The sequence below is a fragment of the Ananas comosus genome, linkage group 18 (assembly GCF_001540865.1).
Source record: "Ananas comosus cultivar F153 linkage group 18, ASM154086v1, whole genome shotgun sequence".
NCBI lineage: Eukaryota > Viridiplantae > Streptophyta > Magnoliopsida > Poales > Bromeliaceae > Ananas > Ananas comosus.
In genome coordinates, this window is record NC_033638.1 from 7,504,927 (window position 1) to 7,518,365 (window position 13,439).

Here is a 13,439-nt window from a genome sequence, read left to right on the forward strand (position 1 = left end):
TTTATTTATACAATATATAAAATATTTAATAATTTTATTTCTTAGATCTTCATCCAACCCAGCGGGTTTTAAAAATCTATACCGTTGGATGAAGATCTAAGGAATAAAAATTATTAAATATTTTATATATTGTATAAATAAACAAAAATAAATTACGTATATATATATAATTTATTCGGGTTTGGATTCGGATAATATTTCGAATATCCATATCTATTGACATCCCTACTCCTTATTCCACTTTTCAATATACAAAAAATACGTAAGAAACACGGTGAACTATTCACCGTGTTTAGACACGGTGAATGATTCACCGTGTTCAACTTAATACCCTGGCCCTAGTTCTGCCTGCGTGGCGCTGACGTGGCGCCTGCGTGGCAGAGACAGGGCCATTTTTGCAATTTTAATTTTGATAGGACTATTTTTAAAATAAAAATTGCTCAGGGGGCTATTTGCAAAAAAACCCCTTTAGTTAATTACTTTCATAAGCTAATTTGTATTGCATTAGCTATCTATTATTCATTGCTAATAAATCCAGTTTTATAGGCTGAAATTAAAGCCGGAAAAGCTGCACATGATAAAATCATCATAAAATTTAGTAAATGTTTTTATTTTATATAAATTAAAATAACTTAAATCAAAACAAAATGAGGTATGCAGTGTCTGTTTCAAAATTGTCTGTTGTTGTTATCCACCGTCTCTAGAGATAAAGGAGTTAGATATTGGTTGTTATCTGAGCTCTCAAATCTACAGAAATTTAGATTAGAAATGTTAATGGGTACAGATACCTGAAATTTTATTTGAATTCGAATCTGAACGGAGCGAATTTATTCGATACTAAATAGATATAGTTTCGGATATAGGTATCAAAAATAAAAATTCGATGAATATGAATATTAATATGAAATTTGACTGTATCCTATCCGAACCCGAATTTATTTTACATTATATTATATATATATATATAAAAATTTGATGTTATATTTGAATTTGCATTTTTAAAATTTAAATTTAATATAATATATTTTGAAATATTAAAATGAGAAATAATTATTTTGGGTTCGGGTTGGTTTTTGGTCCGGTTCGGGTTTAGGTATGGATTTTTAAAATCCGCGAATTCGAATTCGGATTTTGGATTTGGAGTTAGATTCGGGTTTGGATTTTTAAGAATCCGCTCTAAATCCGACCCGTTAACATCTCTAATCTAGACATAACAACAACAATACCGCAATCACTTGCACTGCAGTAAAAAGTGGTGGGTTAAACTTACCGACGGTGGCTGACCGGAAAGTGGTCGAGCCGTCGACGACGTTCCGGCCGGCCTTGATGACCGTCTTGCCGATGCCGTCGCCGACGAACATGATGTTGGTCTTGCTCTTCCCGACCTCGACGTTCTCGAAGTACCCGCCGGCCTTTATGTAGATCACGAACCGCGCGGCGCTGTTGTTTGGTGCCGCCGCCACCGCGTCCCCCACCGTCGTGAAGTTCCCGCTCCCGTCCTTCGCTACCACCAAGTCAGCCTGCATTGTCGAGTTCGCCCCCGGCGCCGGTGCCGGCGTCGCCGCCGGTGCCGGTGCCGGTGCCAACGCCGTCTGTAGCCACCTCCGATCGCCGGCCGATACCCATTTGGGAAATTTACCTAAATATTAAAGTACAAATGATCGATAAAAATACCGTTCTCTGATAACTTAAATTTTTTATTATTTTTATACGACGGAAAAGCAATAAGAAAAATTCGTCTAGTCTTTTATTTAATTTTTTAAAAAAAGTAAATTTTAGCTATGTACGTTATCATTTGGTTTAGCCTATTTGTACTTTGCCTCATCTTAAAAATATTTTTTTTAATAAACAAACTTCATGTATCGAAATATTATAATTTTAGATTTACTAAATGATAAATTTAGTCTCTTTATTGCAATAAAATAATAAAATATAACTTTTCAAATCAGAGAATGAATAGAACATGCAATCAAAATCAATCCATGCAAATTAACTGCGATGCGTAAAATACATTTCATGTCAGCTTAAGTTTTTAGAGAATTCGATTATTTTCCTACCAGAAAAGGTTCCGTAGCCCTCGAACGCCTCCCTCGCCGGCCTCCGGTGGCGGCGCTGCCGCCGCCGGGGGAGCTTCGTGACCATGGCGAGGGAATTGCTCAGAAGGTGGGCCACGTGATAGAGTCTCCCCTGTATATACGGCCGCACCCTCACTCCCGAGTCGCCGCCGCCGTAGGCGAAGCCGTCGAGGCAGGTGTACTGGTTGGTGAGCGCGCCGGAGAGGAGGAGGCCGCCGCCGCCGCGGCGGGCGTCGGAGCGGAGGTAGGCGGAGCAGTTGGCGGCTGCGGCGCGCACGGCGGCGGCGGCGCGGCCGAGCACGGCGGAGATGACCTCCGGCAGCGTCTTGTTGCCGGCGTCGGGGACGGCGGCCACCGCGGCCACGCAGAGCTCGCGGTGGAGCGCCCCGTCGCAGTACCGCAATGCGGCGGCGGCGGCAGTAGTCGCCGACTCTTGCATGCGACGGAGACGGAGACGGAGAGAGAGAATGAATGTTAAAGAGAGAGAGAGAGAGAGAGAGAGAGAATGTTAAATGAGGGGGGAGGGTGTGGTGTTTGAAATGTCGAATTTTGCCATAAATGTAAGCAAGGAGCTAGATTGGGTTTGGTGGATAACCAGCTATTCATTACTGTCTCCTTGAAAAGCTTCCAATGTTCTGACACGTCTTAATTTTACTTTTATTCAATAATCTTAAAATAATTTAATAATTTTAAAATAAAAAAAATTATAATTTTTAAAAAGAAGATAAACTTGACACATGATAGCAGATCAAAATTTTTCGATCAGATATTATTAGAAAGCTCCCCATTAAAGTTTTTTTTATGTTCTATTATTGTCGTAACGGAATATAGGGTGTTTCGCAAAGAGGAGATTAATATATGCTTGGACATCTTAAATTGTCAATGGCCCATAAATTATTACTCTTTTTTTTAAAAAATAATCATAATTATTATATTTATTTTTAAATAATTAAAAAAAATTTCATGAAAAGACTGAATTTTATGTATGAGAAAGGTTCTTCTCAATTACCAGCATATTTATCCTTCGTTCCGATGATTCTGTACATTTCTACTAAATTTGATCAAAAATTTAGATCATTTTATAATATTTAACTCGAATTTCAATGTCAAGTGCCGAAAATAGATGCATTGAAACTATGCAAAAGTGGAGAAATGTCAGTAAACAAAATAAACAAAGGATCCAATTTTATTGCTCAGTACATTTTTATCTAAAAATAATATTTTAGGACAGTGTAAACGATCTTCTTCTTGATAGTTGAGAAATGAGAATCTGAGAACAGTGAGACATGTAAGAACTCTTTTTCACATGCTTGTTGATATGTAACAAAATTACGAATTTTGCAGAATATTATATTTATATATTATTGATGTAGATAATGACATTTGATTAATTGAAGGTACATATCCTACATTGCGTGCTTGTATGAGATTCTTGTTACAAAGAACTTTTTTCTTCGTATATCGTCATGCACGATGTAGTAAAGTTTGGGTTGATTAATCATGCACACAACTGAAATATTAGATGAATTTATTTTAGTATTTTTATAATCTGTTTTTTTTTTTGAGAAATAAGTAGCACGCTACTTGCTTCATTCAATAAGAAAAATGAACTAAGGGTACAAGATGAAAGCAGTTTAGGCTTCCTTTGTATTTTTATAATCTGTTGAGAAACATTTTGAGCTACGTACCTTATAAACTCATAAACTGAAAAGTATCCTTGCATATATATATATATATATATATAGAATTAGGCTGGAATACTATTAATAGTAAAATATGCTTTTTGCTATCAAGTTTTTAACCCTTGGATGAAAACTTGTAGGGTCAGGATGATATTAGTCGGTTAGAGTTGAGTGGTCCCCCTAGGGTTGAGTGGTTCCCACTGGGTTATAGCATTTAATCTAATGGTTAGAAATAATGAAAAGACTTGATCCAAAGGCTAAAAAACTGGTAGCAATAATGAAATTTTGCTACCAATAGTAGCCCAGTCCAACTCTATATATATATATATAGTCCTACCACTCTGATATCTGTATGTTAAACTATATATATAAAATAATTATTTTTCTTAAAAAATTTAAGTCGTCTGATGCTCTGATATTATATTAAATTATATATAATAATTATTTTTTTTCAAAGAGCGTAAACTGTAAGATAATGATATTTTTAATATGAGTGCTTTTATAAGTACCCTGGAAGGAACACTACAAAATTATTAATGACATATATAATAATATTATTATTATATTCGAAATATTAGTTACTACATTTAAATACTATTATTAAATTTTAAATACCATCTTTATATTTTAAATTTTAAATTTTAAATTTTAATTTATATATATATATATATATATATAGTAGGGTTACTATATTCTTATGTGTATTTGGCCCTTCGTACTCATAAGTTGTTTTTGATGATGGGGCTTCCGAATCGACAATCCACTTCGTTAAACATGATCTAGAGTATTTGAAACCTCNGCTTCCGAATCGACAATCCACTTCGTTAAACATGATCTAGAGTATTTGAAACCTCTAGAAAATAAATTTCGTAATTTTTCGAAATCATAATAAAGCTTATCAAACGGGCATAAAATAAACGGTCAAAATTAAACGACGTCCTAAAAATGTATGATCCGATCCTTCAATTTAAATCGGAGTTATTCATCTTTATCTTGGTCGTGAATAGAATTTTCTATAAACAATTCAATCTATTCCGATTCTTTTACACCGTTAAACTAGCAAATATCGCATACCGGCAGTTAAAAATTATCAATTTTGTGAGCTTTGGATCGTAAGGTAAATGATGTCGAAAAATTATGAAAATTGATTTCTAGAAGTTTTAAATACTCTAGATAATGTTTAACGGTATGGATCGTCGATTTGAAAGCTCTATCATTGAAAACAATTTATAAGTACAAGAGCGATAGTACTCATAAGAGTATAATAGCCGAACTTATAATGTATATATAATATTATATTATATATATATATATATATATATATATATATATATATATATATATTATATATGCCAGTACGATCAATAATATATTAAATATTCTAAAATAAAAATTTTAGAGTATTTCTCTTTTAATATTTATATTCAATACAGTATTATTCACCTTCAACATTAGCAGATGAGATTGCTTATTCTACGTCCCTTCTTTTTTTTTTTTTTTTTTTTTTTTTTTTTTTTTTTTTTTTTTTTTTTGCATTTGGATTGTAGAAACTCTGCCCAGAACCCTTGCAGTAGTTTGAATGATCCAAGCAGATTGAAAAATCACAACTGACTGGCAAACCTATATCACTTCCTTTTCCAAGGACCAAAAGCTGATCATTTCCTGACAATGGACAGCTGGAGTCCAATCTAACAATAATGACAAAAAATTTGATAATTAGCATTTGAGATTCTAAATACGAATTTCAATTGATTCATATTTTATTTAAAATTTATTTTAAAAAAATAAAAATAAAACGAAACGGAGACATACTATCTTTCTCTCATATATATATTATATATATATATATATATATATATAATATATATATATATATATAATAGGTTAAATGCATACACGGTCCCCTGCAAACATAGTCAATTGCGGAAATATCCCTGCAAAACGGAAACTCAATAAGTTATCCCTGCAAAAGTCCAAAAGTTATGCAGATATGTCCCTCTGATTAACATCTGTAGAGAATGTTTATTTTTTAAACAGTTTCATGTGAAATGACCATTTTGCCCTCACAAATATTCCCTCCAAAAGCATCTTCCCCCTCTCTTTCTCTTCCTCTTCCTCTTCGGCCGCCGAGCGATGGCTGGCAAGGCGCGGGTCGAGCTCGCGCGGCGACAAAGAAGAGGAAGAGAAAGAATGAGAGGAAGAAAAAGAAGGGAAGGAAGGAAGGAAGAGGGAGAGGAAGAGGGAAGAGAAGTGAAGGGGGAAAGGGTTCGTGCCGCGCGCGCCGCCGCATCTCTTCCTTCGCCGGCGACGAGAGAGGGAAAGGAATGAGAAGAGGAAAAGAAAGAGGGAGGAAGAAGAAGAGGGAGAGGGAGGGGTTCGCCGCGCGCCGTCGCATCTTCTCCGCCGGGGTGATGAAAAAGAGGGAAAGAGGAAGAGGGAGAGGAAGAGGGGGAAAGGGAAGAGGAAGGAGAGGAGAAAAGAAGAGAGAGGGTTCGCGCGTCGCCGCCGTCGCTGCCGCCGCCGCCTCTGCCGCGACGAAGAGGGGAAGAAGAAGATGGGGAAGAAGAAGAATGGTAGGATCGTAAATTTATCTTATAATTAACATGTTAAGTACTTTAACCGTGGTTAACGAAATTTCTAACAGCCTTAACGCAGGGACATATCTGCATAACTTTAGACTTTTGCAGGGATAACTTATGGGTTCCGTTTGAGAGGGATATATTCCGCAATTGACAATGTTTGCGGAACCTGTATGCATTTAACCGCATATTATATATATATATATATATATATTCCTATCAATGTCAAAGGTGAAAAGTAATCACTATTAGAAGCTTCTGATTTATTGTCACGTATTATTTTTACTTTTATTCAAAATTAAGTTTTAAAAAAATTGAAACATGCAATGTATTATTGAATAGAGATTAAATTAAAAACAAATAAAAAAAACTCTTCGTTTTGAACATGTGTTGCATTCTGCTTGATTCTGATTGAAAAGTTTTGATATTTTCGAATATGTTTCTACCGTTAGAATCCGTTAAAAAAATTTAGTTCACCATAAATTAAATACTTAAGTCTAATTAGTTTTTGACATTTTTATTCTTTTATATTACACTTTTATAGCATTTGGAGGAATATATTTGTGATAGCAAACTTAAAAATATAAACAGTTCTCTAAAAGTAACAAACCAGACGGACATATTTAAAAATATCAGAACTTTTACAGAAATAATATATAGAAGTCGAACTTTGTAAAAATATATTTGTCATTCACTATATTTATAAAAATCTGTATGAAATTATTATTATTATTTTTTATTTTTTTCTGGATCCATCTCATATCGATCTATACCATCAGTTTCTAACCCCAGTGACATCATTTGCTGATCAAATTAAGCAACCACAACTTAAAACGTAACTCATGTCCATAGGATTGTAGTGTCACTTTCTCAAAACCACACTCAAATGCATTGACATATGTAATACAAAAAACAATTATTATTTGGATTTTATATATCTGTATATATATCTCGGGCACCTCACCTAATATTTAATGATTAATATCTCAAAATTAATATTTACTAAAAAGCCTACACATAAAAGGAACATATAAGTTTTAAAACCTCATTATTTATGGGTCAAATAAACCCAAGAATAAAAAGTATGGAAAGAACTATTATTTAACTTATTAGAAATTGGTGTTCGAAATTTACAAATTTCTATGACAAATAACTTTTAAATTATACTGAACATAACCGATGATTTAGATTCTCTTTCTCATTGTAAGTTTAATTAATAACAAAAAAATAAAAGAATCAAATAGTGTACGTATTATCTTTTTCTTACAAATATAATAATAGCATATAAAACTATTTGTGTTACATCATAACATTTCTAAGTCCTATTTTGCAAGTCTCTCCGAATGTTAATGTGTGATCATCATAGAAAGCATTTTAATTAATTTAGGCGTTACAAGAATATAAAAATAATATTTCCAAAAAGAATAAATCATTTTTTTCCAACCAAAAAAGCAAGCTTGTTTTTGGTTGTTTCTTTGATCATCGTAAATGTTTCGCATATCCACCCACAATCATTCAAAGTCAACGTACGGTGTAACGATCTTACATGTCACGGCACGTGAGCGCAACATCGCCACGTGCGGCCGACACACGTGCCGTACTCATGTCATTTAAACGCCACGTAAAACTTGAGGGCGCTAAAAAAAATTTAAAATATAACAATAACATCATATTATCTATATTTTAATTAATTAAATTTATATCGAAAGTTTCAACATTCTTTTCGAAAATTTAAATGCTCATCGATACGGGTTGTATTCACCATATCGTATTATACCAACAAGATATCGATACGATACAGTTTCCGTGTCGATGTCATGATTTAAAACTCTATCATTTTAAAATTAATCATAAGTTTTTTAATAAAATTTAAAATATTTAATAAAGATACATAATAAGTAATTATAGTATATTGTTGCTAAAAAAAATAAATACTTCATGTCATTTTGTATCGGCATATATATATTTTTTGTGACCGACATGTATCGGTACTACTCTGTACGCACCGTACCGTATCAACAATTTTATGTCACGATCCCGTACCACAATATTTAAATTTTTGATTCTATCATAATTTTATTTTTAAAAAAATTATTATATTTTATTTTCAAAATAAAAAATTTAATTGACTTAGAGTCATGTTTTAACAGCGTGGACCGGGTTCACGTTGCCGAAAATAATTAATATGTGGCTCGAGTTAATGAAATTATTTTCCGCACATCGCAAACAGGTACAGTAACATGCATGGAACCTAAATCTAAACCAAATTGAATTAGTATGACTTGCAATAGTCTTATACAGAACAAATATAATTTTAAAAATTTATTACTTAAATGTTAAGTAGTCTCAAAAATTAGCAGTAGGAAAAAATATTTTTTAGTTTACTATTAGAAATTATATTTAATTTTGATTTTAAGACATTTGTAATACATTTCTAGAGAGACGTCTTGTGCGAAAGAATCTAATTTACGGCAAACGAGACAACATAAATAAATACTTACCGTTGAAATTCGGTAAAGCAAAGATGTTCATAATATTTATAAGTTTTCTGTACACCGTTAATGTAAAACAGATCAAGCAGTCAACCAAAAAGTAATGCTATTCATACACTTTATTTATAATCATAAAATTTACACTTACAAGTTCTTTGTGGACTACATTAACCTACCTGTCATATCATTTTTCTTTTTTCAGTAACCTCCATAGGATAGTTTCAATATTTGAATCAATAGTGTAAAATATGCACTCTCTATAAAGACATGGTCTTTTATGCGGCAGTTATATTATATCATTTATATCTTAAGTCACTCAATTTTTTTCTTTTGAGAAATAAATTATAATAATTTTTTTTTGACTGACTTTAGACATAAATTATAATAATTTTTTTGACTGACTTTAGACATAAGAGTTGGCATCTTACATCCTTGCATCTAAGGATTGATAAATATCTCTGTTGAGATTTATGGGATAAAAAAAAAATTTTGATAAGACGAGTAAAATAATATATAGCACAAAAAGGCTAAGATGGAAGATTTACACATACTATAAGGTGTATGGAAAGCATTGCTTATTTAAATTTACTTGTCAATTTTCTCCGTCACTCAAAAAAAATATAATAACAATAATAAGATAAAAATATATAGAAAATATCTGAACTATAAATCATTTTGAATTAGCTATCTAATCTTTTAAAATTTTAATTTTACTATCCATCATTTCAATTTATTTGATTTGAATTAGTCAACGATATTTTGACTTCAAAATTTAGATGCATTTTTTATCTTTACTGGTTTGATTAATATATTTCATACAATGTTTACAATTATAGATTTATTAGAATGAATAATTAGCTTAAATTTTAAAATAAAAATATCATTGACCAATTAAATTAAACAATTAAAAAGTATAATTAAAATTTAGAAATTTGGACGGTAAGGTTAAAATAATTTTAGTTCCCATAAGTTATATACTTTTGATCCTACTAAAAGGAGCTTTTTTCTGTATTTAGTTTTCCCTTAAATTTTTTTTTTTCCACAAAGAGTCCTACAAAATTTGTAAGTACAAAATTTGCTCTATTCCCGGCATATATATAAGCGCAACATCAACGGTTGTGGAAGGTTAAGTTAAACACGGTTATGGACGGACTGATTAAAAGACAAGTTCTGTAGTGTAGAAGAACTCAAATAATTCTACAGTACAGTTTAGTTTAAATACAATGAATAATTTATCGTGTTTAACTTATACTAGCCAGCCGCTAACGTGGTGCTTGCGTGACAGAAATAAAATCAGTTTTATGATTAAAAATTTCGTGAAACTATTTGTAAAAAAAATACGAGTGGCTAGATGAAAAAAAAAAAAAAGAAAAAAATAATAATAATGTACTGTTCACCCCGTGACAAGCGGAGGGTACCAAGCACAAGTTAATAGCCACCGACATGTGTCAGATTCTGCCCACTAAATCCTATCGTAAGAGTAAAATTGTCCAAAGAGATTGAGACAACACAAGTAACGAGATCGATCGAACTTAGCAACAAAAAAAAGTTATAAAATGTGACAGTCACTGGCATGATCTATTATCTCCGGTCAATTAAATTAGTTTTTTTGTTTCCATCTATTTCATCATTTTTTTTTAAAATAATATTTTTATTAAACTTTTTTGAAAAAGAAATATAATTAGTTGAACATAAATGATGTGGTGTAGCTGCTACTCTGCTTCGACTCTGCTTACAAAACTTTGTTATTGGGCCCTGAAATCCACTTTTTAAGGCCCGATCGTCGTGGGCCGCCTTCGGCCGCGACTTAATTGCGTATGTTTCTTTTGGTCAAGCCTTTTTTCCTTGGGGTAAAAGTGTACAGAATTTACTTGAGCTATGGACCATTCTAAATCAGCTATCCAATCTTTTTAAATTATGATTTTACTAACCAACCTTTTAATTTAATTTTTTTTAGTTAACCAGTAATACTTTAACTTTAAAATTTGAATGTGTCATTTATCTTTACAAGTTTAGTTAGTATACTTCGTGTAATTCCTGTAACTGTAAATTTATTGAAGTAAGCACTTAGCCTAAATTTTGAAATTAAAGTACAATTGACTAACTCAAATCAAATAAATTGAAAGTTTGATAGTAAAATCAAAATTTTTAAAAATTAAGTAGATGTTTCAAAATGATTCATAATTCAGATAAATTATGTACGTTTTTACCTCTCTTTTTTTTTGGTTCTTGAGAATCGAGAGTTTGGTCCTACGGCCCGGCCCGGCCGGGCCCAGACTATGGGATGACACGGCATAGCCCTCATAAGCCCACTTACTTTTTCTTTTAGTTCTTTGTAGCTTTATTCTTTTTGCAACTATATATGATTTAAGATATATATTAAAATTTTGAATAAAATTTTTAAAAAGTACTTAAGATTTAATTAGCGAATAAATAGCCGTATATACTTTGGAAGCCTAGTTCTCACAAATGCAATTTCAGATATGTAATTTTCACATTTGAAAGGACAATCCTTTTCTTTTCTTTTTTTTATCGTTGATTATTGAGACAGCTTAATTCCTTTTAGGAATCTTTTCCAAACTACGTGGCTTTTTATTATACATAAATAAACGGTATAAATCGTGTAAATCGCACATATCGAATTAGGCTTTTGATTTTAGTATTTAAAATTTTGGTCCGGTGCATGATGCGTACGGATAGACCTGGTGCGGGCAAAAAATAACTCTCTCACCAGTGTGGCAGTGTACTTCAGTGTCGGGGACTAGATGGTTCGATGCGTCCTCGCCCTTCCAGCGCTTTCTCGAACCGCCACGTGTCGACTGGTCGTCTCTTCTCTTCTCTAGACTCTTCAACGGCTCCTTTAAAATCCCCCAAACCCCTTCACGCCCTACAGCAGCGACAATTTCGAAGGATAAAATATAATATCGGGAAAAAAAAAAAGAAAAAAAACCATGCACTCGCTCCGCGCTCTCCGCCTCCTCCGCACGCGCCAACTCCTCCCTAACAACCTCGCACGTGCCACCGCCGCCACCTCCGCTTCCCCTTCCCCCAAGCAAGGGGTACCCCAAAACGTACCCGACAACGTCCCCCCTCCCACCACCGTGGAAGAGGAGGAGAGGGATCGGGCCCCACCCCCATTCGCGCCCTCGCCCAAGCTCGAGTCCCGCGAGGTGGGCCCCGCCGATACGCGGGCCCCATCGCTCCAGCAAAAGCGCCGCCTCTCCACCGCCGCGGCGGCGGCGGCGGCGGCGCGAGCGCTGGAGGCGGCGTCGTGCGTCGGCGTCGATGGCGCGGCGCCGCTGAGCGCGGCGGGAGCGGAGGCGGCGGCGGCGGCGCCGCCCCCGGCGAAGGAGGAGGAGGGGGAGGAGGGAGATGACAACGAGGCGTATTATAGGGAGCACAAGCCGTCGCCGCTGTCGCAGGTGGAGATGGTGGACACGAGGAAGCCGATAAACAGGGGAGTGGTGGTGGTGGTGGGCATGGAAGGAGGGGAGGGGAGAGGGGTGATGGTGGAGGAGACGGTCGACGACGCGCTGGCGCGGGCCGAGGCCATGTTCAGGGAGGCCGCCGCCCGGGGCGATCCCGACTTGCCCCACTCGCGCGCGCTCGCGCGGCTGCTCCGGCAGCGGAAGGAGCGTTTCCGAGGCGGCTCATATTATATATGAGCGCCGCACGATGAAAAAGGTTTCAATCTTAGTTGTCCATCGAGCATGGTTTGTGTACAGCAGAGTAAAGTGGCTCTGTCTCACCAGTTCTGTAATGTACAGGCAAGTAAAGAAATAAGGAGCTGTTTGACTCGCTTTGCAGTATTTGAAATTACAATATAGGTGTGATTGAATGCAAGGCAAAAAAAAAAAGATTTAAATTTACTAATTGGAATCAAATTGTACAATGTAGGAGCAAATGTGTAAAACTGCTTTTTTTTTTTAATTACACGTGTTTATAATTGTGTGCAAATAAATGGCTCCTAATTGTACGATTGTTTGACAAAAGGAGGGTTTAGAACTAGGGAAAACTTCAAATACCTCGTGTGGTTTCGCACTTTCTCACTTTAGTGCTTTTCTCACTTTAGTGCTCTGTAGTTTAAAGTGTATCAAGTTAATATCTTGTGGTTTTATTTTTATATCAAGTTAGTATCGTGTGGTTTTTTTTTTTGTTTCTTTTCTTAGAGATAGGTAGCATTCTACTCGCTTCGTTTATTTTATTTAGAAATAAATTTAACTGAAAATGTGAATCAACTAAGATTCGAACTTTAATCTAGGGTACCAACCACCAAGTCCTTTACTACTTGCTCTAGGGACAGCCAGTTTTTTTTTTTTTTTATTCGGGGGAATATTTTTTCGTTAGTGGCAAAGTTAAAACTAAAGGATACTAAAATAAATATTTGATAAACTTAGATAGAATATCTGAAGTATTTTATATATAATTTAACGTAATATTAAACCATAAGATACTAAAGTGAAAAAGTACAAAACTACAGGATACTAACTTATATTCTTTCTTTAAACCACAGGATACTAAAGTGAAAAGTGAGAAAGTGTAAAATCACATAAGGGTATTTAAAATTTTCCCTTAGAACTATGACCAGAACCGAAAATCAGAGTTTCTACT

General features: G+C 34.4%; 2 protein-coding genes across 2 annotated transcripts in view; one reads left to right on the plus strand and one right to left on the minus strand.

Moving 5' to 3' along the window:
• The window catches only part of LOC109724089 (pectinesterase-like), a 5,942-nt gene extending 3,407 nt beyond the window's left edge, over positions 1-2,535 (minus strand). Inside the window, exons 1-2 of the mRNA XM_020252759.1 lie at positions 2,058-2,535; positions 1,271-1,639 (exon numbers count right to left, since the gene is read on the minus strand). Coding sequence (XP_020108348.1) covers positions 1,271-1,639; positions 2,058-2,514 — 826 coding nt within the window. The 5' untranslated portion in view covers positions 2,515-2,535. The remainder of the gene's footprint in view (positions 1-1,270; positions 1,640-2,057) is intronic.
• LOC109723911 lies at positions 11,317-12,637 on the plus strand. The gene has a single exon (XM_020252419.1). The coding sequence runs from the start codon at positions 11,780-11,782 to the stop codon at positions 12,491-12,493; it is 714 nt and encodes a 237-aa protein (XP_020108008.1). The 5' UTR covers positions 11,317-11,779; the 3' UTR covers positions 12,494-12,637.